The 26633-nt window shown below is 44.4% G+C and overlaps 1 protein-coding gene across 1 annotated transcript in view; it reads right to left on the reverse strand.

The window, feature by feature from the left end:
- Nucleotides 1-26633, reverse strand: part of DDRGK1 (DDRGK domain containing 1) — a 140170-nt gene that overhangs the window by 105729 nt on the left and 7808 nt on the right. Inside the window, exon 2 of the mRNA XM_078678711.1 lies at nt 8953-9102. Within this exon, the coding sequence (XP_078534837.1) occupies nt 8953-9102 (150 nt within the window). The remainder of the gene's footprint in view (nt 1-8952; nt 9103-26633) is intronic.

Genomic DNA, 26633 nt, shown 5'->3' on the forward strand with positions numbered 1-26633 from the left:
ATGGCCTACCAGTACCGTCTAGGCTCCCCACCTGGTGTTCCCTTCGGGAACCCTCCAGGCCCTGAGACTGGGTTTCGGGCACCTTGGGACACATCCCATTCTCTCACTCCTTCTCCGCAGAGACAGGACGTGAGGCCCTACACCCCTCCCACTAAACCAGGACCTATCTGGGCTACTAAGTACCTTTCCCACCACCCTTGGATGGGAAATACCTGAGCCACTCCCCTTAGGGTCACTCCCAAATGCCTTCTCAGACCCTCTGGCACTCACCCAGAGGTCGGCCTCCCATGCAAGCTCCCTGAGATCAGAGAACTCACACTCCAACAGGTGTTGGCGTAACCCTTGAAAACAACAACGGAACAGGTGCTTTCTGACAATCAGATTGAACAGCCCTTCAAAATTGTTTGCTGTGCTACCCATCACCCAACCTTCCAGTGCATCACAATACTCATCCTCAAACTCTCCCCAAGACTGGTGAGACAGTTTCCTACTGCCCCTGAACCTCAACCTAAACCCTTCCGGTGTGACAACCTCTTTCTGGGAACTAGGAGTGGATCTACCTACACTGGACTCTCTACTGATGCCACCACTGGACCCCACCCTCACTGCTGAATCCAGACCACTAAAACTACACTCAGGGGACATATCCTAAAGAGTTAGCTTTTCTCTGGTGAAAGCCCTCTCTGCCTCCGCCATCCTCTCCTGAACTAAGGCTCTCTCAACCTCAGCCTTTTTCTCCTCCACACCCAGCTGCGCTATCTCCTTGGAATGCTCCAATCTGAGCCTCTCCAAAGCCAATTGATGCTCCCTTTCTTCCCTCCGATCCACCCACTCCTCTGCGGACAGGGAAAGGGATGGGGCACTGCCCCCAGCACTGGACTCAGCAAGGGACTCCCTCTCTACTGGGTCCTCACCATCTACTGCCCCTGGCATTTTCTCCCTCCTCTTCAGGCCCTCCCTCAAAACCACCACTTAGGTATGCAGAGGTGTAATCTGTAAGATCCCTCCAGGCCTCTAAGACTACTTCCCTGTGGGCTGCTTCAAAGAGGAACAGTTTTCTGCAGAAGTTGCCTTCTATTGGTATCCCCCTCTCTCTGCAGAAACTCTTTACCTCCTCCTCAGTGTACTCCCAAAGGTCATCCTCATTATAGGTTAACCCATCCTGGCAAGATACACAACCTACAAAGCAAAACTAGAGACCTAGGCATCTGAGCTGAAGCAGGAGTACACAATTAAACAAGCATTTGCAATGTAATAGGTCTTGCATTTACACAAGTTTGAGCTATTGCCATTCTAAATGACATTGCCTTTTATTTGTATAAATAAAAGGAATTGTTATTTACAATGCCAATAGCTTAAACTCTCGCAAATGCGAGACCTATTGCATTGGAAATGCTTGTTTCATTATCGGCTTAGTAAACGCGAAGTCTTGATGAAGTGGTTTGTGACGGGTCTCGTGGCTTCCACAGAGGTAGAGTTGTGCGTGTAGTTACAAAAAAGTCCCCACCCCTTGTTCTGCGTATGGCTAGCTCTGATGATAAAAAGTTTCCCTTAGCTGGCAACGTCAATTATACAGGGCTGACTCCTACCACTGTAATGATATCGACGATTTATTAAGGGCACTTAAAATACTCAATGTTCTCATTGTACATGAAGCAAACACTTTTCATTACTGAAGTCAATGGCACATATTTTTTTTCATTTGAGAGGATAAAAGCCTATGCCAGCACTGTCTAAATTTGGAGACCTTTATGGTGTATAGTCACTGTAGTGGGCCATGTTTTACCCAGCTTCCAATATTCAATTGCAGCTTTTCAATTAATTATGTTTTGGGAGAAATATAATCGGTTACATTATGTAGTGCTTCATACTACACTGCCGGGTCCAAGCATTATACATTTCCGGTTTACATTCTCTAATTTAATAATATTTGGTTTATCGCCCTCGCAAGCATGAAAAGCGGTCTTGACTTTGCTGGGTTTCAAGCTCAGTCCTGTATTGCGACTTTACCGAGCTATCTTACAGGCCATAAACAAGACCTTTTCAAGTATTAACAAGCCTCTCCAGAGACTCCGTGCCGGGCGGCAGTTGATGATCAAGCCCCGCTGCCCTGGCACCGACGGCCAGGTGTGCATCCACACAGCGGACTTTAAATATGCTTTTAATGACTAGAATGTGTCCCGGGATAGTGCATTTCTCTCGGGGCACAACGGCATCACAACAGCCCTCGTGCAATGTGTGCCCTTCCTCCCTCCCTTGCACGCACATATATTCACACAAAGGCGGACTGGTAGGTTCTCACGAAGATAACTCTTCTTTCCTTTGGGCTTCCCTGGTTGCTCCAGACTTGCCCTCTCTCCCTACTGAGTGCTGAGTCCCGCAGACCTTGCTGGTCTGCACCGAAGCCAATCTCAGCTTTCTGAGTGGGTTGCTGTTGCCAAGGCTTGTTGGGTCATATCCGGAAACCGAAACGGCAGCACTCGACATCCTTCGTGGGACAGCTCGAATCCAGCTCCTGGTCGTCGTCGACGCCTCCTGGTATTCGTGGCTGAAGAGTCAAGCTTCACCTTCAAATGAAATCGCCTGACATCGGTGGGCATCCGCTCATCGCCTTCCTGGTCACAGCCAAGTTACCCAGACTCTGTACCCTCTGCTTTCAGGTTCTTCACATCTCTAATCCACCGGACACTTTCGACTTGGTCGCCAGCAGCACTTTGCAGAAGATCATCATTGAAATGGACGACAAAACCCGACACGAAAAGACACCTATGCACTCGGTTTCCCTGGGTGAGGTAACTAGAGTACTCCGGTGCTCCCGTGGGTGTCGACTCTAGAACCTCTTAGTTCTAAAGGGGTTTGCTTCAAGTCCTCTTCTAAGTGTCATTAATCTTTAAAATTCCAACCGCGACGTTCCCCATAGAAGTCAATGGTGATTCGCGGCAGTGTTTAGACACTGCACGCGTCCCCCGTGGGTCCCTTGTGCCACTAACTTGGGTGGTTCCTGGTGGCCCCAGCGGTTCTAAAGGCTCTAGGCCTTGTCTCTATGTCAGTCGTGGTTCTTATACCACTTTCTTTATATATGGTTTAGCACGCCCCTAGGGCTCAACGTATATTGTGCTAATTTACTGTGTGCTAATTAAGTTTACTGAATGTACTTTTGCCTCTAGTCTCATAAGGAGAGTAGAGGGATGTGTTTAGAATAAATAAATATATTTTATATATTTATTTAGCCTGGTGTGGTTCTCCTTTCACTTGGTCATTCACGAGATTATAGACTGGTAAAACAAGCTGCTTTAAATTCCTTCAAGACTTAGCCTGGAGGCTGCTCTCCACAGCTACCACTAGGAAAGCTTTGTATATAGGTTGTCTTTAGATCTACCATCAATAAGGGTCGTTTGGACTGGTGCAAGGTGCTCACTAGAATAGTGGACAGCATATGCCAGGCCAACTTCTCACAGCAGGCACAAAATGTATGGCTTGCAAAACACTTTTTTTTTACAGTTGTAGAGTTTTTTAAGCAGCGAGGCACGCTGCCCCTTATGTTCTAGAATGGCGGGCGAGGGCATTCCCCGACCGCATTGCACGTGTATAATTGGTAGTATTTGTTTAAAAAACGCATTAGGAGGGTGCCTGCTCCGTGACAATGTGATGCGGTCTTTAAGGGCTTCTACGACTGCTTGAAGAAACTGTGCAACAAAATGGCCAGCTCAACACAGGACCTGGACAATAACCAGAATGTAAAACCATCAGTTGTAGTACAGCTTTCTTTTAAGCAATGATCCCTCTTGCTCCACTCCCTTGTATCCGTGCATCCTCAGTCCACATGGCTGCTGTATACCACCCTGGAATGCATAGGAAGAGTTGGCTGGGTGGTGTGTGGGGTCCATGGATACTGTGGCATTTCAATGCTTCCAATGAAGGATTAAGTTCATGGGTAAAATTAACACACCAGTGATATTTCAATGGATGCATATTGTATTTTGGAGCATTACCTTCGGTTTCTTGTTTTCATATATTCCATCTTGTTTTCATTTTTCTCTTTGTACATTGTTCCCTTCCCTCACTTGGGGCCAGATGTAGGTAATCTCAATTTACCTATTCTTAATTACCGAATTTTACCGATTCCGTGTTTATGAATAGGTAAATGGGATGTAGATAATTTTTAGGAAAAAAAATACAGAATCGGTAATTAAGAATCGGTATTTACCGAATCGGTAAATACAGATTCAGTAATTCCCATTCATTCCTATGGGCCTCGAGGCCCATAGGAATGAATGGGAATTTCCGATTCGGTATTTACCGAATCGGTAAATACCGAATCGGTAATAGGGGGAACCCTTTCAAGGGTGGCAGGGTGTCACATTGACAACTAATAGTTGGTGGTAAATAATGAATCCTTAAATGTAAGAAGCACTCATTTGAGTGCTCCCTACATTACGGATTCGGTAATTTACCGAATCGGTATTTTAAGAATTCGGTAATTTACCGATTTCTTATATTACCGATTCGGTAAATTACCGAATCCCGACATGTGGCCTCCTACATCTGAAGAGTCTAATACCGGTTGGTAACGGCCGAAATTCGGTAATTTCGGCTGTTACCGCCGGTATTAGGCTTCCTACATCTGGCCCTAAGTCGCCACACCACTTCCCTTCTTTCCCACAACCCAGGATATAAGTTGAAGCCTGCGGGATCTTACCACTTAAGCAAGGGAAGGCCATGTAGATAAAAGAGACTGAGGCTCACAGATAAGCCGGCAGCACCCCCTTATTAATGGCCATGTTACAGGAGTTGAAGAACTCCAGCTGAATGGTTGGAGTTCGGTCACTCAGGAGGTTTTCAAGCCAACCAAGGGCTTTTCCACCAACCTCAACAAGTCTTTACATCAAGACCGAATGTGAGGTGGGGTCGAATGCGGCGGTAGATTGAGTAGTACCAGCACAGCTAGGTGGCCTTCGTCCAGGTATAGTCCGATGGTGCCTCGTACCGCCACGAGCGCTGTTTCATGGCTGTACAAAGCACGAAAACCTAACTGGGAGGGATCCCGCAAGGAGTGGCTTTCCAGGAAAGACACGAGTTGCTTGTTAATAATAATGTAAGCTACATTTGTAAAGCACGAACAATCACCCGTATGGGTCTCTAGGCGCTGGGGGCCGTCGGGAAGATTAAGCAAGCTATTGCCCAGAGTCACATGGTGCTGGGCTAACCTGCCGTCGGAGCTGGGGATCGAACTGTGATCCCGAGATTCCAGCATCAGTCGCCCTGGCCGTGGCGCCATACCTCTGTCTAAATTATTTTGCTAAGAAAAGGGAGCAACGATATGGCTATTAGTTGGCTAGCTCTAAAGAATCCGCCGTTGGTTTCTTTAGGATAGGTATGACCTGGGCTGCTTTCCATTTAGCAGGAAGAGTTTCGGTGCTCAGGGACTGTTATCAAAACACCCAGAATCATGGGGAGAAGTGCTGGGGCAAGGGTCGCCATGATGTGGGGAGGAATGAGGTCCTCTGGTGAACCTAAGTTAATCATATTGATCAAGAAGAAGACTTGCTTGGAGGTGAGAGGATCAAAATGTTCCATGTGGGTCTGGTGGTTAGTGACGGAGGAGGCAAGTGAGTAATATTCTACCTGTGTGTGGCCGTTTGAGAGAGTATGGTAGATTTTAGTAATTTTTTCCACAAAATGGTCGCGAGGTTGTCGCATAGCGACTGGGATGCTGGGATGGGAGAGGCGCAAGCAGCGGGTTTAGGGAATTCATTTAGAATCTTATATCATTCTTTAGCTACGTTTCCAGCATTGTTAATATGATACAATAATTCCATACCTTGCAAAACACTTGTATACCATGTCTTCACAAGTTCATAATTGCCCCAACTTGCAAACATGGGCTACTTTCTTAGCTATCTAGGTCACTAATTTGTATGCTGGGCACCTGCTCTTTCTCTCTCACCTCTGCCTGGTCTTTGAGGATCCTTCTCTCTTACAATGCACGTGTGTTCTGCAGGGAGTTCTGCAAACCTTTATTTCCTTAGCGTTTACCTTCATATTATGCAGATCTGTAGTTGCTTTCTCGCTTTCACGGTCTTTTCACCTTTTTCCTTCTTGCTGATTCAGTGACTCGTTTTGATGCAAAGTGAATATATGGTGTTTGGGACTATGCTACATTGTCATCTCAATTCCCTGGATGATGCAAGCTGCACCAATATGGTTCTTTCTATGATTAACTCGCATCACCGATGCCAACCTCGTGTCTGGTAATAGGTGAGCGCGCCCCGGGATCCACCCAAATTGCGCCCCCCCCCTCCCCCCCGTACAGAAAAACTGAAATAAATAAATAAATAACTGCTAGGCGGGGTGGGGGGGGGGGAAGAGTATTCCAAATTGTTGAACACTACCCTGAAAATAATCAACCCTTCCACTCTTGCTTTTTAGGTTCAACGTTCACGGTGCGTGAGCCACAAAACACACATCATCATTTTTAAAATATCTAAATGAATACTTGAAATACATTCTTCAGGTACAACTAAAAAGATAATAATGGCCCTGCGCTCCCGACGCACATTTTCCTTTTTTGTTAATTACTAATCTTGCATTTAGAGACCGTAGGTGGAACGAAAGCTATAGAATTTGTAACTGCAAGAAACTGGTAGCCCCAGCTTTCGTACCCACATAACAGGAATTGTATTAGAGCAGCAACGTCTGCCCATTTTATGAGCAGAGATGTTTTTGTTCAGTGATTAACTCTGGATAAAGGGCCAGATGTACGACCATGACAATTTGCGCTCGATTGCGAGTCGCAAAATGATATGTACAACAGTGTCCGAGACACTGTTTGCGATTTCCAATGGTAGTCGCAAATTGCATGCCTCATCAATATTCATAAGGCACACGCAATTTGCGACCCCATTGGGAATGGCAGTCCATTGCCTTGGACTGCTTTTAAATAAGGCAGTTTTTTTTAATGCAGCCTATTTTCCTTAAAGGAAAATCGGATGCATTTAGAAAAAGAAAATGGAACATTTTAGTTTCATTTTTTTATGGGTGGGTCATGGTCCCTGGGACCACTGCCTGCCCCTAAAAAATATTTTACCATGCATTTGCAAAGGGGAAGAGTTCCCTTGGGGCACCCTTCCCATTTGCGAGTGCAATACCACTCTCTTGAAGAGGGCGGTAAATTGTAAGTGTTTTGCGACCGCAATTGCGATTGCAAAACATTCATAGAGGTAGAGGTGTCGCTATTAGGAAGGTACGCCCTTGAAACACCCCTTCCTGATAGCATGTCGCAATTCCTATTTAGCGAGTCGCAAACAAATTGCGACTCGCTAAATAGGAATTGTACATGGCCCTATTCGTTTTTTGCATGGGCAAACGGGTCGCTAACTCGTTTGCACATGCAAAAATGGGTCATACATCTGGCCCAAAATGCTTAACTCTGTGGGAATGGAGGCACTTGAACCCTGCCAATTGATTGTGATTATAGGTTTACACTTTAATGGGGGTTTGGCAAAGACTGGTGTTCGCAAAAATCTGATGTTTGCAAAATACAATATTATAACCTTGCATCTATCTGAATGATAATTATTGATCTTATCAGCCTAACTGCTTTTCAATATTATCAGTATTTATTGAAAAAAATGTATTAACTATTTATGGAGTATTTACTTACTTACTCTTGTATTTAGCCTTCAAATACTGTAAGATTAAAATATATTGCTACTCACTAAAAAAAAAGCATTGACCTGTTTCAATCTGGCTCTTCATGAGGCACCTTCAGCTGGCGCGTTTTTTGCTAGAGTTTGGTAATACAAAAAAATGATCATTCAAAAATAATATTTATGAAAGAAAAAAGTTAAGCATACATTAGTGGGAACAAACTGGACAGTCAATTATGGGAAAGCAACTTTTTTTTAGTAATCGACCCCAGCACCGCAAACCAGGCGCAGTAGTAACAAGCTCGCAGTCAGTGGAAGATGGTGGGTGACTAACTCGCTGTAATTACTGCCTTATCACACGCCCCAGAGAAAAATAGGTATTCGACTACTAATCCAGAAAACAGGAGATGATGCAAAACGTCGGTCCAAAGAGTGCACCAGATACACAAAAAAAACCTAAACGAGGCGTGGGCCCCATGGTTGCACAAGCCTGGTAGGGCTCAGATGATGCACATAATATAGGCATGCGTCTTCCTGCATGTGGCCTGGTATTTTTAGGTACTGTCCCCGAGGTACCGGTTATCGCCTTCTTCGTTATTAGAGGTACATTATTTATGGGTAGCTGTTCTCTCAAATCTTACACTAAAAAGCACGGGTAAAATCTTCCCGTTGTGTGCCACAAGGTGTTAAACACCCCGGCACTGGCCTGGCTACGCGTCAGTAACCCATCACATACATTCCTATTAAAATGTGCGAATAACTCATCCACGTTTTATTTACAAAAGCGGCTGTTTTCCACACCTGCGTATCTTGCTTGCATGGGTTGAATTCCGTCAACGCGTTTTTTTAGCTTTAACCCGCAGACAGAATCTGTACTTGACCGCCATCTAGTGTTCATAAAACGAAGCAACATTTCCTTGAATGCCAAATGGAGGAGAGTGAGTGCGCGCATAAGTACAGCGGGCGTGGTGGAATGATACATAACATGCATACGAGAACAGTGCATTGCATTTTAATTAAATACACATTTTATTCTGTCGACCGTGGCATATGTTTCAGTAAAAGAAATGGAAACACTGTGGTAAAAAACATTATACTGATTCGTGCTGTGAGAAAACACAATTAATCAATTATACAAGGCAGTAGGAACATCCGGACCAGTGAACTTCCAATGAAATCATTAGTATGTTTGTTCATTTATTAATAACTAACGGCTGGATCTGACGTCCTATCTGAAGCGTACAGCATGCAATAGGAGAGAGGTCTCAGTAGATTTCTTTTTTAACCGTACAGATATACACACCTTCGTCGTCTTCCTCCACCTGCTGAGCCCGTCTCCGGGCGATGACGCGGTTCATGTTCCGGCGCCTGGGCATCCCTTCTCCGCGTTCTTCGACTTGCGGCCGAGGCCTCGCCACAGGTGCAGCCGCATTCTGCGGACGTTCCGGCTCATCTAAAGTAGAGCATAAAGCCATTTACTGAACGCAGATTCAATCACAGATCAAAAGCACAGAATCCACAGGGTGCCGACAAGGGTACCATTCCCCATTCTTAGTAACCCTAGGCGTAGTAGCGCTGGGCGTAGCTACGCAAAGTGAACTTCGCAATACGCGAGCTACGCGAACTGCGTAGTGCACTGTGCAAAATGCGGTTCGCACTGATTGGACAGTTCCGGATGCTTGTCAGCACTGTGCAATCAGTGCTTACCGCATCTTGCACAGTGCAAGCAGTCATTTTCTGCCGTTCTAGTAGATTTCCACTCAAGTTGCAGCTTTCTCAACGTGGACTGGTAGTTTCTCATCGCGAGCATACGCGACCACTCGCAATGAGAAAACGGACCTCCCCGTGTTGAGATTCTCGCTGGGAGGTTTATTTTCCACGCTAGCGATCGGCAACTTGATGTTGATGATCGCGAATGAGGAAAAAGTCTAGCCGGGATGTCATTTTGCTCGCTCGCGGTCGCCAACTTGACGTTGAGGACCGCGAGCAAGCAAAAAATTACCTCTACGTGTGTTTGCACTGTGCTAAGTGCAATTTGCATAGTGCGAAGTAGCGCAAACTTCGCAAACTACGCGAGCGTAGCGTAGTACTTCGCCCAGGGTTAATCCTTAGCCTACAGTGGCGGCGGGTAGATTTGAAAAGTGGTAGGGCGCAAATTTTAGATCGGACTTGTACGCATCGGCTAAACCTGGAAGCAAGGGGAGGAGACCGGGCTAGGATTACTAGAAAATACACAAGAAACTAGACACAAGATATTTCAGGGTAATGGTGTGTTTTCAAACTGCGTCAGAGCGTGAGCACATACTGGCATACTCAAACACAACTGACCTGTTAAATGTACTGCATCGCAGAAGCTTTACCGCATCAATCATCAAGGAGAGACGCTGGGTCAATGTAGAAGCAAAACCAAAACTGAGAGGCTAAAGATAGATGAATTCATAACTCCCTTCTGTCATTGTGAGGAGTCTTGGGAGAATGGATTTCAGAGTCTGTTTTTTTCCAAATTCGAACTTGTGTTCTCCAGATCCTTGCAAAGGTCAGAGTCATGTGTTACTCGCTGAGCCATCTTGCTTATTTGGCTTGAATGACTCTGCACTTCGTCATTTAATCTTTATTCGGTTTAAAAAACCCATAAAGATGCAAATTTGTACAATTCATACATATGCAATACAATAATAAAAAATGCCCACATCTCTCCAGTGACAATCATGTACACATCACTTGTTTTAAAATACATCACAAAAGCATAGATTCTAAGTAAAATACATGAATTCTGGTTCTATTGCAGTTACATAATGCTCGGTTAGGGACGGAATACTATTTCCAAGCAAAAGATGATAAAGTGCAAATGCAATAAAGTCCTTGTATATACTGGTGCAATATATCATATTAAAACATATAGTATTTAAGATTTAATCCGACACCTGGTAACTAAAATAACATGCCTTTTCCCTTACGTACAAAAAAAACCAGCTAATAAATATCTACTAATACTAAAACCAATTTTCTGAGTTGCATCTGTATTAAAAATTCTGAGTGTGACCTGATTCCCAAAGTTCGACAGATGGGTTTAATCAATGTTTTCCTTGGGATGGCGTATGCTGGGCAAAAGAATAATATATGGGGGTTATTTTCTACTGCATTGAGTGGGCACAGGTTACAATAGGCCTCTCTATCATCACTGTTGTTAAGTTGCCATTTAGCTGTGTTGCAATTGACCTGTAAGACATCAAAGCGAAACTTCATATATAGTGACTTGGCCAGTTGCGGTCGAACTTCATCTAAATATTGTTCAAAAAGAGGAAGCGGTTTTACCAATAGTAACTGAGATGTTAGTCTACCGACTTCGGAGCAGATATGGATACTATTATGTATGTATGCCAAGTATGTATTTTTCAAAAGCTTTTTTGAGAGTGTTGTTAACCCCTCCGCTGTGCTGAACGTTCCGCGCTGGTCCGGAACGTTCTATTGAGTGGGCGGGGCTGGAACGTTCAGCAGACGTGCGCAGCACTACCGAGGTAGTGCACGCGAGGTCCACTGAACGTGGTCAGCAATGAAGGGGTTAATGTACTGGGAGCTTCCCAAAAGTAGTTAAGACCTAGCTTGAAAAACCATGTTGGTACATGTCTGACCCATTGAAGTGTTGCATGGTGATCGAGTTCCAGGATCTCAATTAGTCCCTCTTTATAGTTTTTAAGTTCTTCTATGGTCCACCAACGGACCCAGAATAACAGGGGCCTCAATGTGGCTTCTTGATATATACGCTTTACATTGAGGTGCTGGATAATAGGTATCATGGGTGTGCGTACAGGCCAGCGTAGTAGCCTTCTTAAGAACTTGTTTTCCTCCCCGGTGAGCATGTTATGCCAAGTGGCCCCAAAGAGCTCTGCACCATAAAGAGTTGCGGATTGTACCCTGTACTTGTAAACCTCCAAGGCGAGGGACACTGCCTTGGATACTCTTTCCTGATGCCTTTTCGATATTGGCATGGGATTTTGAAGCACAGTAGCCTTGCATTTGTGTAGGTGTGGATTCCATGTCAATTTTGTGTCTAGTGTATTACCAAGGTAGTTAAAATTGGATACATATTGTAGCTTTTGTTTTTGAACTATAATATTTTTCTTAAAAGCTTTATGAGGTTTTACTACCATGTATTTCGTTTTGTTAGAGTTTATTTCAAGATCCTTTTGAGACGTAATATTCACTGAAGGAGTTCAGCAGGTTTTGTAATCCCTTTGGAGTTTGTGATAGGAAAATAGAATCATCAGTGGATTGTAGAGCTGGTACTGCACCCCTCCTAGCTTTGGCGAGTCATATTTACACACTTGTAGATGTTTCACATCATTTACATATACTGAGAAAAGAGTGGGTGCCAGTACACATCCCTGCCTTACTCCTCTTTTCATAGGAATCGCCTCCAATAGTTTGCCCCTGGGTCCCCATCTGACTTTTGCATAATTATCTTCATGCAGCCTGATTATCTGTACGAGAAGATCTTCAGGGACTCGCTCAATTTCAAGGTCATTCCAGAGGGAGTCCCTGGGGATAAGGTCGAAGGCGGACTTCATGTCTATAAATGCTATGTACAGATGTCCTCCCGTTAAATTTGTATATTTCCAGCCTATGCATAAAAGTCTAAAGACCTGATCTATTGTGGTTGTTCTCACTCTGAACCACCTGGCTTGATACTGTGATAGAATGTTATTTTCTTCTATTCAGTTGAGCTTAAATAGAATCTGTTTGCATATACCTTTTGTAAGGTATCTATTAGACTTATAGGCCTATAATTGGCTGGAGCTTGTCGATAGCCCTTTTAAAAAATTGGGATTATTTCTGCCCTTTTTCAAGACTCCGATATAGGGGCTCCTGCAGCCACAGCACTACATAAGAGATTTATGTATGGTGCTCATACTGTTTTATCATGTTTTAGTAGGTCATCGGGTATCTTATCGGGACCAGGGGCTTTTCCTATTTTGACTCCATCTACAGCTGCCATTGTATCATCCAAACTAAAATAAACAGCAATATTTAACCGACTGTGTATTTTTTAGAGGGCAGTTTCCCTTCATTAAATCGCCATGTGTTGAGGCACTGGAGTTGTTCGCTGCTGCGAGGACGTGATTAATCGAACAACCAGGTCTTCAGCTCTCTTCTGAATTGCTGGAGTGACGGTGCGGCCCTGAGGTGCAGGAGGAGGTTGTGCCAAGCTATGGCTGCCAAGTGCGAGAATGAGCGTCCTCAGATGTTGGCTCACCAGATACGTGGGGTGTCTGCGATGGAGAGGGAGACTGAGTGGAGGAGTCTGGACAATTGGTGGAAGGTTAGGCATTTTGTTGATGTATGCTGACTCTTGGTTGTGCTGTTGTGAATCTATCTAGGACCCTAATCAAGATATCCCCGCTTCATGCCCTTATATGGTTATAACAAAACATATCCTTATAAAGGCATATGAATCATGTCCATATCTAGTCATAGCCCATGCAGTCCAAATACGGCAAGGCTACTCCCATAGACTCCTAGAAAGTACAACGCGTTCTTTAAACAAACCAAGCCTCCAGCAGCCCGGGAAATCCCCCTGCTTTTGTTTTGATTTGAACAAGAACTCCTGGAGTCCAGAAAGAACTTTTAGTTCTTAGTGACGTCTTATGTCCAACCTTACGTCAAACTCGGCATCTTCCAGGTATAAATATACCAACGTTGCCTTAAGCAAACACACGGTGGTTTGGAGCAGAGAGGCTATCTACTTGCCCGAAGCCCAGCTGATGCAAGAGCCGAAGGAAGCCGACCCTCCCATTTGACGCACAGAGAGGCGCTGTCTTTTCTCCTGCCGAGAAATTCCAGTTCCGGTGTTTCCAGTCACCCTTGCGGGTTGCTGTGAGATCGAGTCCTGAGAGAGAAATACAAGACCTCCTACATTCTATTACCAAGGTACGGAGCTGACTAAATCCTTAAGAGAATTCTTGATTCAGATTCTTGGCAAAAACCAACTTAACTTAAACTGCAACTTACTTACTCCTTCCCACGTATTAGGCTTAGGTCAGGTATACCGGGGTAGGTGTATCTTAGAAGCACCAGTTGAGTACGTTAGTCAATGTTTTTATGTATGTATATATTTTATCCATTTTAAAGTATCATATGGCTAAGAAACCATATCAATGCTTTAACAGTATTACTTCAGAATACTCCTTTTACTGTACGCACTTTACTTCATGATAAGTATTGCAATTTTGGCAACTCACTTCTCTTGCATGAGAAAGAAGACTGCTCAATAAATAACACCTTTTATTGAAAACGCCCGTCTCTCTATTTCTCTGCACTCTGATGAAACTAAGTATGCACGATTGACTGAGTGAAATAGCTGTCTATTGTTTTCACACGACTCTAGAGATATACTCTTTATTCTGAGGGAGCAAAGTGGTCATGTTTATGCGGTTGTCAGAAACTAATCCCTTCTTGTCTAAATCAGGAAAGTTAACTCCTTCTTGAACATTCGAGAAAGTTTCTAGTGACCTCTGAGCTAGCTGGCAAAACTAATTAAGTCTAATATAGTCAGTAGAGACCTAGATGACCTCAGTCCTACGTCTACACTACTGTTTATATTATTCCAATGCGCAGAGCCTATTGGGAATATAGGAACTACACTACAGTGCCGGGCCTTGTTGGCGTAGATCAGCATCTTGAATCTGCAGCTCTTCTGAGTCAGTAGCCAGTGTAGTTTCTTGAGATGGGGTGTGCTATGGGTTCTTCTGGGGAGGTCGAGAATGAGCCTTGCCGCTGAGTTCTGTATTGTTTGGAGTCTCTTCAGGAGGCATGCAGTGATTCCTATGTAGACTGTCTGCTGGTGATGAGGGCCTGCGTCACAGTCCTTCTGGTGTTGACTGGGAGCCACCTGAAGATCTTGCGGAGCATGAGAAGGATGTGAAAGCAGGAAGAAGAGACTGTGTTGACTTGTTTCTGCAAGGATAGCTTGTTGTCTAGGATGATGCTGAGGTTGATGGTGTGGTCTGTTGGGTTGGGGGATGTAGCGATCTCCGCAGGCCACCATGAGTCGTTCCACAGCAAGGCCTTTTTCACAAAGATAAGGACTTCCATTTTTTTCCAGAGTTGAGTTTGAGACAGTTATTCTTCATTCAATCCTTGACATTCCTCATGCATCTATGGAAGTTAGCTTTTGTGGTGGAGAGATCTTCGGACAGAGAGAGGGAATGTTGACTCCGTGTGCTCCTACGGTGTCGGCCAGGAGGGTTATGTAGGTGTTGAAGAGGGTCGTGTGGTTCTGAAAAATCTGGATTCATATTCTAGTACTGGACTCGAGAATTTGGTATCAAAAGACCGAGAATGACGAGTACATCAAGTACATGTATTTTCGGCATATTCGAGTGACGATTTCACCTCGAAATCGTCATTTACCTTCTAAACCCTTAGCTGCATGTTGCCCTTTACATAGGCCTTAATCCAGTTGAATTTGATTCCACAAGGACACATACTCCTTAATCGACTTCTCCCTGACCCCAGTACAAGTTAGAACCATTGCCCCAGGCCGAACTCGTTAGGTCAGTTCCCTCCCAGTGGCCGAGCAAGATAGCATCTAAGCTCAACCAGCCATAAAACCATTTCAGCGCGCACACCTGCCATATCTCGCTCACATCTTTCTCCACTCCTTTTCTTCACTTACTTTATGATGGGGAGGTGACCATTTTTATTGGGGGTCCAGCGATATCTGATGAAATGTTGGGCCTTGCCGGATGATTTGTTATGGGCAGCACGACGTGAAATATGTACATGTCATCATGACTCTGCTTTTCTTTTGTAATCAGTAACCATAAATGAAATACCACGAATCCAAGGAATGTTTTGCCCAAGGCTGAATATTATGTATAAGAAGAGAAGCCTAACTTCGTGAAAGTGTGCAGCCTCCTGAATATACTCGTATCGTACTTCTAGGACCCTGTCACCTTGGTTGCAGCCAATAAACTAATCTTTGACTTCACCTGGAAGACTCCGAGTTTCTGTAGGTCTGACTCAGGAGAACCCGAGGTCTCTGGGTGTTGATCCCCTGGCACCGCTGGGTTACCGGTTCGGTGCCGGTTCTTAAAAACCCAGTACCTCAGTCGGGCTGAGGGACGAACCTTTGGGTACTCCACAGACTATCTTCTTGGGATCCCAGGTGAATGGTGGGAGATGGATCATTTGTGGTCTGCCGGTGAGGTACGAGGCGATCCGTTTGAGGGTGTTTCCTTGAATTCCGAGGTGGTGGAGTCTGTTGATCAGGATGTGGTGGGAGACTGTGTCAAGCACGGCGGATAGGTCCAGGAGGATGAGTGCTACTATTTACCTGAGCTGTGATATCGTCTGTGGCAGCGTTCAAGGCTGTCTCGGTGCTGTGGTTAGCTCAAAATCCAGATTGGGAGGGGTCCAGGAGGTTGCGGTCTTCCAGGTGTTGGGGGAGTTGCCGATTTAATGTTTTCTCCAGGACTTTTGCTAGGTAGGCGAGCAGTGACATGGGGCAGTAGTTCTTTAAATCTGTAGGGTCGGCAGATGTTTTTTTGTAAAGGGTCCTCAGTTCAGCGTGTTTCCAGTACTTGTGGAAAGGGGGCCATGGAGATGGAGGTGTTCAAGACCTTCCTGAGCTCAATGCAGATTGTCTTGCTTCGGAGGTTGAAGATGTGGTGGGGGCATGGATCTGTTGGTGACCCAAAGTACATGGAGTTCATGGTGGAAATAGTGTCTTCCATGGTGAGGGGTTCCCAGTGGATGAAAAGGTGTTCAGCATTTGGGGTCATGGGTTGGAGCTGGTTGATGCGGTCTGTGGCGCAGGGTTGGCGATTGAAGTTTTCGTATATGGCCATAATCTTGTTGTGGAAGAAGTCAGTGAGGACTTTGCACAGTTTCTGGGAGGGAATGATGTTCTTGGTTGCAGCGGGAATGGTGAACTCCTTCATAATGGCAAGGAGCACTTTTCTGTGGTTTGCGCTGGCTTTGATGCGGTCTACTAGGGCATTCTTATTGGTTTCTTTCAGGACGAAGTGGTACTGGCTGAGAGCAGTTCTGTAGGAGGTGGGATCTTCTGTTTTCTTGCTGATGTGCAACTTCTTTCCAAGTTGCCGGCAGGTGCATTTGGTGGAATGCAGTTCCTTGAAGAACCAGCTTGCTCTTTTGCTTTGTTTTTTGGCCTTGGTTGTCTTGACGGACGTGATGGCATCGGCGCACTTTGTGATACACTGGGTGAGGTTCTTTGCTGCTTGTTCTCTTAAAACGTTGAACATCTAGTGCTCGAAATACAAAGCTACTGACCAAGTAGCACTTTTAAGAGTGTGTGAATTAACCTCAGATTCAGAGTGTCAACTGGCACTCGTAAATAGACTTGCTCACCTTTAAAATAAATCCATGTGAGGAAATCCCATTGGGCATTTCTTTGGTGCTCAATGATGGAGAAACTTTCCAAAGCAGGAAAATGCCCACAAACTCGAGATCTGTGGTGATCACAAGGAATTTGCAGGAAGTTTTCAACTCTAAAAATGGATTTAATTTTACTCCTGTCAGAAGCATGAGTAAATCTGTTTTCAAGATGGAGCTAGGGGTGGTAGCGACCCAAAACTGGTAGTGGTAGGAGAAGGAGTTTTTCTAGGGTGGCTCCTTCAGGCATCTTATTCCTTCCTTCCAACCCATAGGCAAAACAAAGTATAGGTAAAGTGGATTCTTCTTGGTGACTGGTGTCAAATGGCTTACTTCTAAATGTACCTCAATCACACCCAAAAAGAGTATAAGCAAGAGAACAACAAAGAAATACAGACGTTTGGACCATGTTTTTCACAAGATTAAGGACAGTTCTTCTAAGGCAGGATACATTTCTGCCTGATCCGAAGAAGTCTGTCTAGTGTTCCTGCAGCTGGATCTACTGGGTGCGGGAACACTTGGACCACATTTGCCAGACTGGAAAAGCAGATCAGTCAAATCAAGTACATATTTGGCAAGGGCTGCGGGAACGAAGCCAGGCCCCCAGCTGACACCCCTTCTAACGTCACAGTGAGAATATGGAAAGCTGCCCTGCTCCACACCCAATCCGAAGTGATCTCACTGTTTCCATTTACTACCTGCAAGTGGTAAAGAGTAGCCAAAGAGAGCCTGTCATTCCACAAAGAATGGGGGAGAGAAGGCCATCATGTGGATTTTTATCGCAAAACGGCCTCTGCATGTTATTCTCTGTTCTAAAACAAATAACTTATAACTGGACCAGAAGCATCGATTATGTGTAGTCTTGCCATCCCCCCCCCCCCACCACCACCACCACTCCCCATAACCCGTTGCACCATTCAATTCTCAATCAGGATCCATGTGTTTGAGCTGAGTTCCAGATGGCAGAGTATTGTGAGTGAATAGTGCCACTGAAAAGCAACCATACAATCTCAGTGAGCCCTGACTGTGTGTCAGCTGAATGGGACTGTGGATTTCATGCCTCTAGTACGTGCTGCTGTCTTGGCAATGTTACATTTTAAAAACACTACAAATGGAATCAAGTATGTTAAGTATTGCATTCCTTTCATTACATTACATTCAAATGATATTGTATGAGTGACCCTTACTGTCGCAGTGGTAGCATACGAATGTGCTTATGTGCTCAGTTGTACCGCAGTGTTAAGGTTTGAGAGTTACCAAATCACAGTAATTTCATTAATTTTCATTTTAAAAAAAAATCAAACATTATGAATACTCAGCTGCCTCGAGATATTATGGTGTATTGTATTAAACTTGTACCACCCCTTTCATGTAAGAAAAGGTCAACCAGTCCCAGGCATGGATGAGTTTAGTGTTATGGATGGGACGCCTGATGCAGGTCTACATATCCGGATGGATGATACAGGTGTACAGAACAGATTCATGCGATACCCACCGCTCTCTCTACTGGCTGCCAGTGACACAAGGAATTCATTTCAATGCACTTTGCCTCATTAATAGAGTCTTCTAAAATTATTTGGGGAACGTGAATACCCACCTAAATGATTAATCATAACACTGGTCAAGGTAAACCCTCGAAGTCACTAAATACATCGGTGCTGAACCCCCTTTTAGCAATGGTACGGAGCAGACAAGCTTAACATAGGGCAATGTGTAAAGTATTTATGCTGTTACAAAACAGAAATTAGGTCCTAATGAAACACAACAAAACTATAAAAATCCTTAAGTAGAGTAACATGTAATAAACAAAACACCACCAAAGTGACAATCATCTAATAAGATGAACCAGAGATATGGAGTTTTAAAGTTTTACGTTTGAATAGTGCCAAGACGCACAAAGTCCGAGTGACATCAAAAGTCGTCGTGGTTAGACCGGTTAGCCTTAGGGTGGTTACGTCACAAACATTTTGCTTTCACCTACCTATTTTTCAAAATTTGTTTTTGCTGGCCTTAGAACTCTGTGCACTTTACCACTGCTAACCAATGCTAAAGCGCTTGTGCTCTTCCTAACACGTGACTGGCATATTTAATTTACTTATAACTCCCTAGGTAAGTGATATACTATATAAACAGGGCCTGTAAACTAAAAGCTTCAAGTGGGCCTGTAGCACTTATTAGGTAGCCCCATAAAACATTTTCCATTGTAGCCTTAATTCAATTTTAAACTGTCAAATCCACTTGGCAAAATAACCCTCTTGCCAAGATTCAAAAACCTCTTTTACTGCATTCACATCACCCCTAAGGTAGACCCTTGGTAGCCCATAGGGAAGGGTGCACGGTCATTAAAAGGTTGGACATGGACTTTGAAGTTTTACATGTACTGGTAGTGAAAAGCTCACAATTTCGTTTTTCACTACTATGAGGGCTACCTCTCCCATAGTATAACATTGGGATGCCATGTTCCTCTTCATAAGTGCTAACTTTTAATTGGGAACAGGCAGAAACCTCGAACCGAAGAGGTCAAAATGAGTCTACTTTTTACCACTCCGAGGGAGTCTAAGAAATCATAAGTTAAACCTGCAATCTGAGGCAACCAATAACTAAGCTTGGCACATTTCTTGATAAATTAAGCAGTGAGCACCACCCCTTTTGTAATGTGGGCATTCATGAGTCTTATCTAAGAAGTAACACGAAGTACAGACTCTTTCTTGTAAAGTTCAAAACTGGTTTATTTTAAAATCATTAGTTTATTCCAAACTCTTGTTGAATATGTATTGCATGACAATATATGTCGAGTTAATGTTTTTTGTACAATGTGAAACTTTTGTGAAAGTATAACTGTTATTGTGTTTTGAACAAAGCCCAAGCGGGCATATACACGCTTCGATGCATGTGATCTAAAAGTGTTTGACATGATGAAAAAAAGTGATAAAAAACTGTAAAATAAAAGCTAAAAGGTATCAGGAAATCATTAACCTGAAAAGAAAATAGTGTGGCGAGTAATTCCAGCCTAGGCATATTCAAGTTTGTACACTTTTAGTAAGTTGGCATTTTCCTGCCCTAGCTATTTTGTGGCTTCAGCCTATGCCTGGGTAACATGACGAGAGTAGTTGGCAGTTGAGCTTTGTTGACTTCTCCCAGACAGAAATAAAATAGAAAGTTTAGGTGTTGCTGGATGGGCCATCACTGGCAGGAAGGGGGTGGCGGTGGGGGGCGGGGGGGGCAGGTAGGTCCTGTCGCACTTACAAGTCAATAGGTGGGCACTGTCGCACTTACAAGTCAATAGGCTGTGCCTAGCCTTCATAAAAAGGACTTCACACTATTTCATTGTTCATGCAGTCAGATTGGAGCCAGGGCAGGGTAGCCAGGAAACTCCAAGCGTATCAAAGGAAATTCTCAAAAAACGTCTCCAACTTTAAAGTAGGGACATGGTCTACAAATAGGTCCCTCAGCCTCACTCTTCAGTTCACTTTCTGGGTTTACGAAAGGACTCTCGGAGGGCTGCTGCTGCAGTGGCCCGCTGTGTACTTCAGAAGACTGCTTTGCTGCACCTGGAAAGACCCTCAGAGACCTGCCCTCCTGCTTGAGGCCTGTTCCACTGATCAGAGCCTTGAAACAGAAAAGGATCCAACTATCTTCAACCCATACTTGGACCCGGGTTGAGTGAGTCCCAAACCTCCAAGTGGTGCTTCTCCAGCCCATGACCCTTTCAGGAGGGGCTAAAGGTGCCCAGATAGCCAAAATTAAAGACTTGGTACTCAACTTTGACCAAGAGAAGACTGGGACTGTGCTGCCGATCGAGCCACCCAAGATGAATTGCTGGTCAGCCTAACTTTGCTGCAGCTCCCGCAATGTTCTTCTCCACAGCAGCAAATCCTCATCAGCGGTCCTTCGCAAAAGAGTTATTTGGCCTTGTGGCGCCCCAGTCGGCTACAGCTTGCAGCTTCGTCCCGCTGGATGTTTTCGATTTCCAATAAAGAGACTTAGAGGCTCATTACGATGTCAGTTGGACGAGCGTCTGACCGACATCGCAGTGGGAGTGGAGCCACCCTGACTAGTAGTCAGCGGCTCCACCCCCGTATTTCAATGCAACCGCCAGCATGACGGTCGGAAATCTGCCTTTTACAATTGCAGCTTGTGCTGCGGCCCAGAAAAGGGCCGCAGCACAAGCTGCAATTGAAAACTGCATATTTTCAAACATCTATGCATGTGGTGCCTAGCACATGGTGCCTGGATGTTTTGGGGTGGCACTACATGGGACCTCCAGGCGCCATAGCGGAGGCTCAGGGGGACGGGGGTCCTGCTAGGGCCACCCAAAGACCCTTCCCGTCTGCCATTTCATGGTGGTTGGACCGCCATGAAAAGGTAGAGGAAAACTGAGCAGGCACTGCCCCTATTGTAGGGATTACTGTCCAACTTGTGTCCTGACTGCTCTAGGAGCCCGTCGGAAAAGGAGCGTGTGGTCCCTTTGCCAAATGCTTCCGACTGCTGGAGCAGAATCCGGGGGTCGGACCGCTTCTGTAGATGTCGATGGGCCTGCCAACGATGGCCTGTCGGTGGCAGGCCCACCAACATCAAAATAAGGCCCTACGATCGAACATGGAAATCTTCGGCACGACTTCCCCATGCAGCTCCTACAAAACACCTCCTCCTCAGACACTGACTGCAGCCTTGCCCCTCTAAACTCTACATTCACAGACGATTTTGACTTCTAAGTCTGAAGATAAGTGCTGACTGGGTCCAATCCACTTCTTGTATCCGACCTGTGCTCCATCACGGTCGGCCATCTTTTCAATGTTGACACTGTTTTGCGCAGCTAGATATCTGCAGTTGGCGGTCTGATCTTTTAGGTTCCAGTTTTCATCTTAAACTTTAAAAATCAGATACCCCTACCAGGTTCGTCCTTAGCTAAGATATCCAATCAGCACCACAGACCTAAATAGTGTGAAAGTCTTCAACTGAAGCCGGGGAGGCTTGCTTGGAGCATACCGCCAGTCACAGTAGACAAGCCAAAGGCAGAGAGTGCTATACTACTATGTGCTGCTGGAACAAGGCAACTGAGCCTGTGAAGTTGTAAGTGACACAAAGCTACTCAGGCGGCCTACCATGCATCTTCTTCCATTCGCCAGCAATTCATTATCTAATGTAAATAAGATAATGTTACAGCTGGTTATCTGAACACTGCGTTTTCACCCAATGTATACACAAATGTATGAACATGAATTTGACCCTCATGTGTTTTTTACAAGTCTATTTAATGTTAGATGGAAACTAATTAACCATGTGGGAGTATAGACTATTAATATAGATTGGTGTACCACTTTGGAGATACAACCTTTCGTTAAAGCTTAAATGATAATTTAGGAAACCATTGTGTGCGGTGTGGAGTAGGGGGCATGTGGTTGGTGGAAAATATTAATAAACAAGCATTGGCATTGCCAATAGGTCTCGCCTTTTGGCCCTTGTAAGTGTGTTGCTACACTAATATATTGGCACTTAAGCAAATGTTGGCAATGTTGCACGCTCTGAATGGTTGTAACCTACAATCCACATATTTCAAAATGCAGGGGAGGAAGAAAAAAAAAAAAAAAAAAAGCTCTGTCCTAATAAGCAATAATGCCCCATATATACACGAGACTGAAAGCACATTGAGCACCAATACAAATGACTGCACGTAACTACATGAATATTTCATCAATACCGTGTCTTAACACCAAGGGCTGCAGAAAGGTCAAAGGCTAAGTCAAAGAAAGTCTGCTTCGATACATTGTGACCAATCTTTGATAGAACAATAATTCTAGGCGTGCTCCACCCAAACCAAGCGGTCTGTGCAATATCTTGTGTATTAATGCGGACTATAACAAATATTTTAAAAACAGTGAGCAGAACCAAATCTGTGTGATCTAATGTTGTGTTGTCAATAAGTCAATAACAGACAAAGATTATGCAGAGTATAGGCAGTAGTGCAGTGCTGATAGCAATGAGACATGCACCCATGTGAGATCTATTATTAGCCTTCACTGAGTGGCCGATAGTGTAAACGTGATCATAATGGCTACCAAAAGTGTTCGACTAGAACAAGAGACGGCCTGGCGCCGTCAAAGTGAAAGTACGGCTGGCCGTCGGCAGCGAATAAATTAGGGAGGAGAAATGCCTGAGAGTGCGAAATGATCTCTTTGAAGTGAAGCTGCTGGCGGCAGATGGCTGTCTTTCCTGTGCACGCGCTTTTCTATGTCAATGCGCTTGCGCATTGAGCTCCTTTTCACATGCACTGCATAGAATCGCCAGTGGAATCGCCAGTTCGGTAAACTCTCGATAAGCCCCTATATAGCTCACTCCCGCTCAATGCGCATGCGCATTGAGATAGGTCGCTCGACCTAAAAAGCGTTTCTGGGAACAAACAAATGCACTTACCTCCTGACACAGTATTCCTATGGCCTGAACGCAGAGTCTAGACAGTGAAGTGAGTGTAGAGACAGGATTCCTTTTTAGAAAGTCAACAAGGGCCTTGTTATGGAGGGGCTGTTTTTCCGGAGTCCTGCAGGTTGGTAGATGGTAAGGGGCGGGGGGCTCTACCTTCTATTGCTCAGGTGAGGAAGTTGCTAGGCAGTGTCTTCCCCTTGTGTGTCTGATTTCTGCAACAGGAAGGCTGAATGGCAGTTAAATGCAAGAGCCCATATTTTATTGTGCTTGTGTTGTAGGTGCTTTAGCCGGAGACAGCCCAGTGTTACCTGCCATGTGAAGCATTACTTTACACAAATTCATTAAAACAGACTATTAGCCTTCAACCCACCCTGATCATAAGAAGGAAAGGGGGAAGAGCATCATAAGCACAAACATTGAAAGTACACATACCTATATTCCTATCATCCGATTTATGGGAAAAGGAAACCACATACATTTTAAATGTATTTAACTTCAGGTGATGGTGGTGTGTGCATGCGCTAGTCTTTTAATGGCCTACATAAGACTGCACGCATGCAAATAATATGGTTATATTCTACAGTTTTGTAGGCAACCTCAAGAAGCCTCCACAATATTTTTTAAAACCCCTGCATGAAATCTTACTATGACTAAAAACTTCTGATTGTCGACTCTTCTTTTTCTTTTGATTGGCTGTTTCCTTTGTTTTCAGTCTCTGCATGCCTCCAACCTCTGAGCACAGCCAACTCCTAGTCACAAGCATGTTTGCCTAAATACCTATTATTGTATCTCTATACATTTCACACACCTCATTTCAAACATCACAACCTCTCCTTTCAGAGTCATATACCAAGCAACCTAAACATACCTAATGGCCTGTAGCTCATCTATTAAATACTGCCAACCAAGGCATGAATTCACACATCGCCCTTTTCCACTAAAGATCACGCCCAACTCCTATTCATTTAATCTACAACATAGAAACTGGAGTAAATTACATGGCATGATTTCCTTAGGAGTGCAAGACTAATCTCAATAACCAAAAACAAAATAACAAAATAATCTCACTAAGCCTGGATTCCGGAGCTGCGTGCTGCCCGACAAAGTGCTCCAATACTTTTTCAGGGCTTGTAAGTGCAAAATAAATACCATTAAAATACAATACAATACAATATTTAACACACTTACACTAAGACTCAGTGGTTGGACAGTCAACTATACAGACTGTATAATCACTTCCTTATGTTGCTTGACAGTTTCAAGATAACATGAGACATAACTGCAAAGGGGCATGTCCATCACCCAGTACTATACCAGTCCACAGTAATAAACCACCCATAAAAACTGAACAGTCATGGAATGTCAGAAGAGATTTGTCACATGCTGCTGGCCAACAGAGATCTTCAATTTTGTTCACCACTGCAGGTCCCAACTAGATACATATAACCATTGTTTGCAATCTCACAATGGCAATCAGATATGGAATTATAGTAACATTGTACATTGCAGCAGATCTCTGATCCACGTCTTCCTCCAACCTGTACAAGATCATACATTTTAAATAAAATATCTCAAAATGCACAACTTAGTGCAGTAACCAGACTATGAAAATAAAAAAATACCATACAGGGACCTGCAGAGCTGCTCAAAGCTGCCAGCCGACTAAAAACCATAATCTGCATGCCTATCTCTCACACTACCACATACATCACACTACTTAGTGCTGTTTCCCATCAGAGCGGCACTTAATCCAATTGCGCCCTGTAGGGGAAAGAAATGTGCTGCCCTCACTTCTGGTGATTAAAATGCCCTTATGATAGGGCATTCATTCCTCTATAATTTCTTTAACAACCAGTACTTACGTACTTTCTGACACCTCATTTTAGATCCCCCTAGACCAGGACCGAACTACCCTGGTAAATGATGACGACTTTGCAAGCCTATACAATCCTAGGACAGGTAATTTTGAGACAATTGAGATTTTCTCTAATCCCATTCACTAAATACCCTTTCCCACTCCATTTTTTTTCCAGGCATTTTGACTGAGGGCTTGTGTAATTTGAATCTATAGGTGTGGCTGAATTCAGCCAATCGGTTCCTTTAGCAATGTTTGATTAGTGCCCAGTGAGTATTCTCTCATTGTAGACATTGGAATCCCGTACAGTGGCCTTCTATACTCTTAACACTATATATTCTGTGCTCTCTTACACTTCTCTATTTTTCTCAGGTTCATGTATTCTTAAGAGTCCTGATAATGATACTTCTAGCTGTCTAAAGCATAGGAACGTCGACTAGCTCTATGGACCCAATATGACTGTACATAGGAATAAAATGGGATGTGTTGTTCTTACTTGATAAACGCCCTTGATTACGTATTGTCACACGTGTGTATCACTTGTATGAGAGCACAAGCATGTTTCTCAACCCACACCCAATGTTTCGTCACACTCTTATTTATATACAACTGAATAAACAGATCATCTGATGTATTTGTACACTGTTTGTGACATCTATGGTCTTGGGACCACTGCCCTTTAAATACAGGTGAATAAAATGATGCAGCAGCGAACCCCTCTTCATAGGTGAGTCCCTGGCTATATATATCAAAGCAGAGACTGGACTCTAAACACACATCTATGTGCCTCCCCCAGCTCACCTGAATCACCTTAACTCTGCAGTCCTGCCAAGTATCAGGCATCAGGCATGACACTACCGCATTCCTGTGTGGTGTGCCGCATCACCGCACTGAAATGCATTGTCACGTTGTTAGAAGGTGGTTCTGACACTAGGGGCCGCACGTTTTTTTTCACTTTTTGAGCACCTAATTGTTTAGCTTTTACTGTGGGGGAGCCTCATAATCTGGGACTCACCTACAGTGAACTCATAATGAAGGAGAGTGCATGGAGATTTTACTGGTGTACCACTGGCTTGACTAGGCCGCTGCGCAGCAGCTGGAGTATGGGGCACCATGCTGGTTACATGCAGATACGGGTGTACATGTGTGTGCACACGTGTAGGGGCTGCGCAGGGGAGATTCCTAGCGTGTGCAGTCCAGGAGCAGCTACAGAGTGAATGGTGTGGCAGGACTTATGCAGAATTGGGTGGTGACATGGAAGAGGCTTTATGCACTGGAAAGAAACATGCCAGGGAAAGTCAGTGTGTTTT

The sequence above is a fragment of the Lissotriton helveticus genome, chromosome 2_2, assembly GCF_964261635.1.
Source record: "Lissotriton helveticus chromosome 2_2, aLisHel1.1, whole genome shotgun sequence".
In the NCBI taxonomy this organism is placed as follows: Eukaryota; Metazoa; Chordata; class Amphibia; order Caudata; family Salamandridae; genus Lissotriton; species Lissotriton helveticus.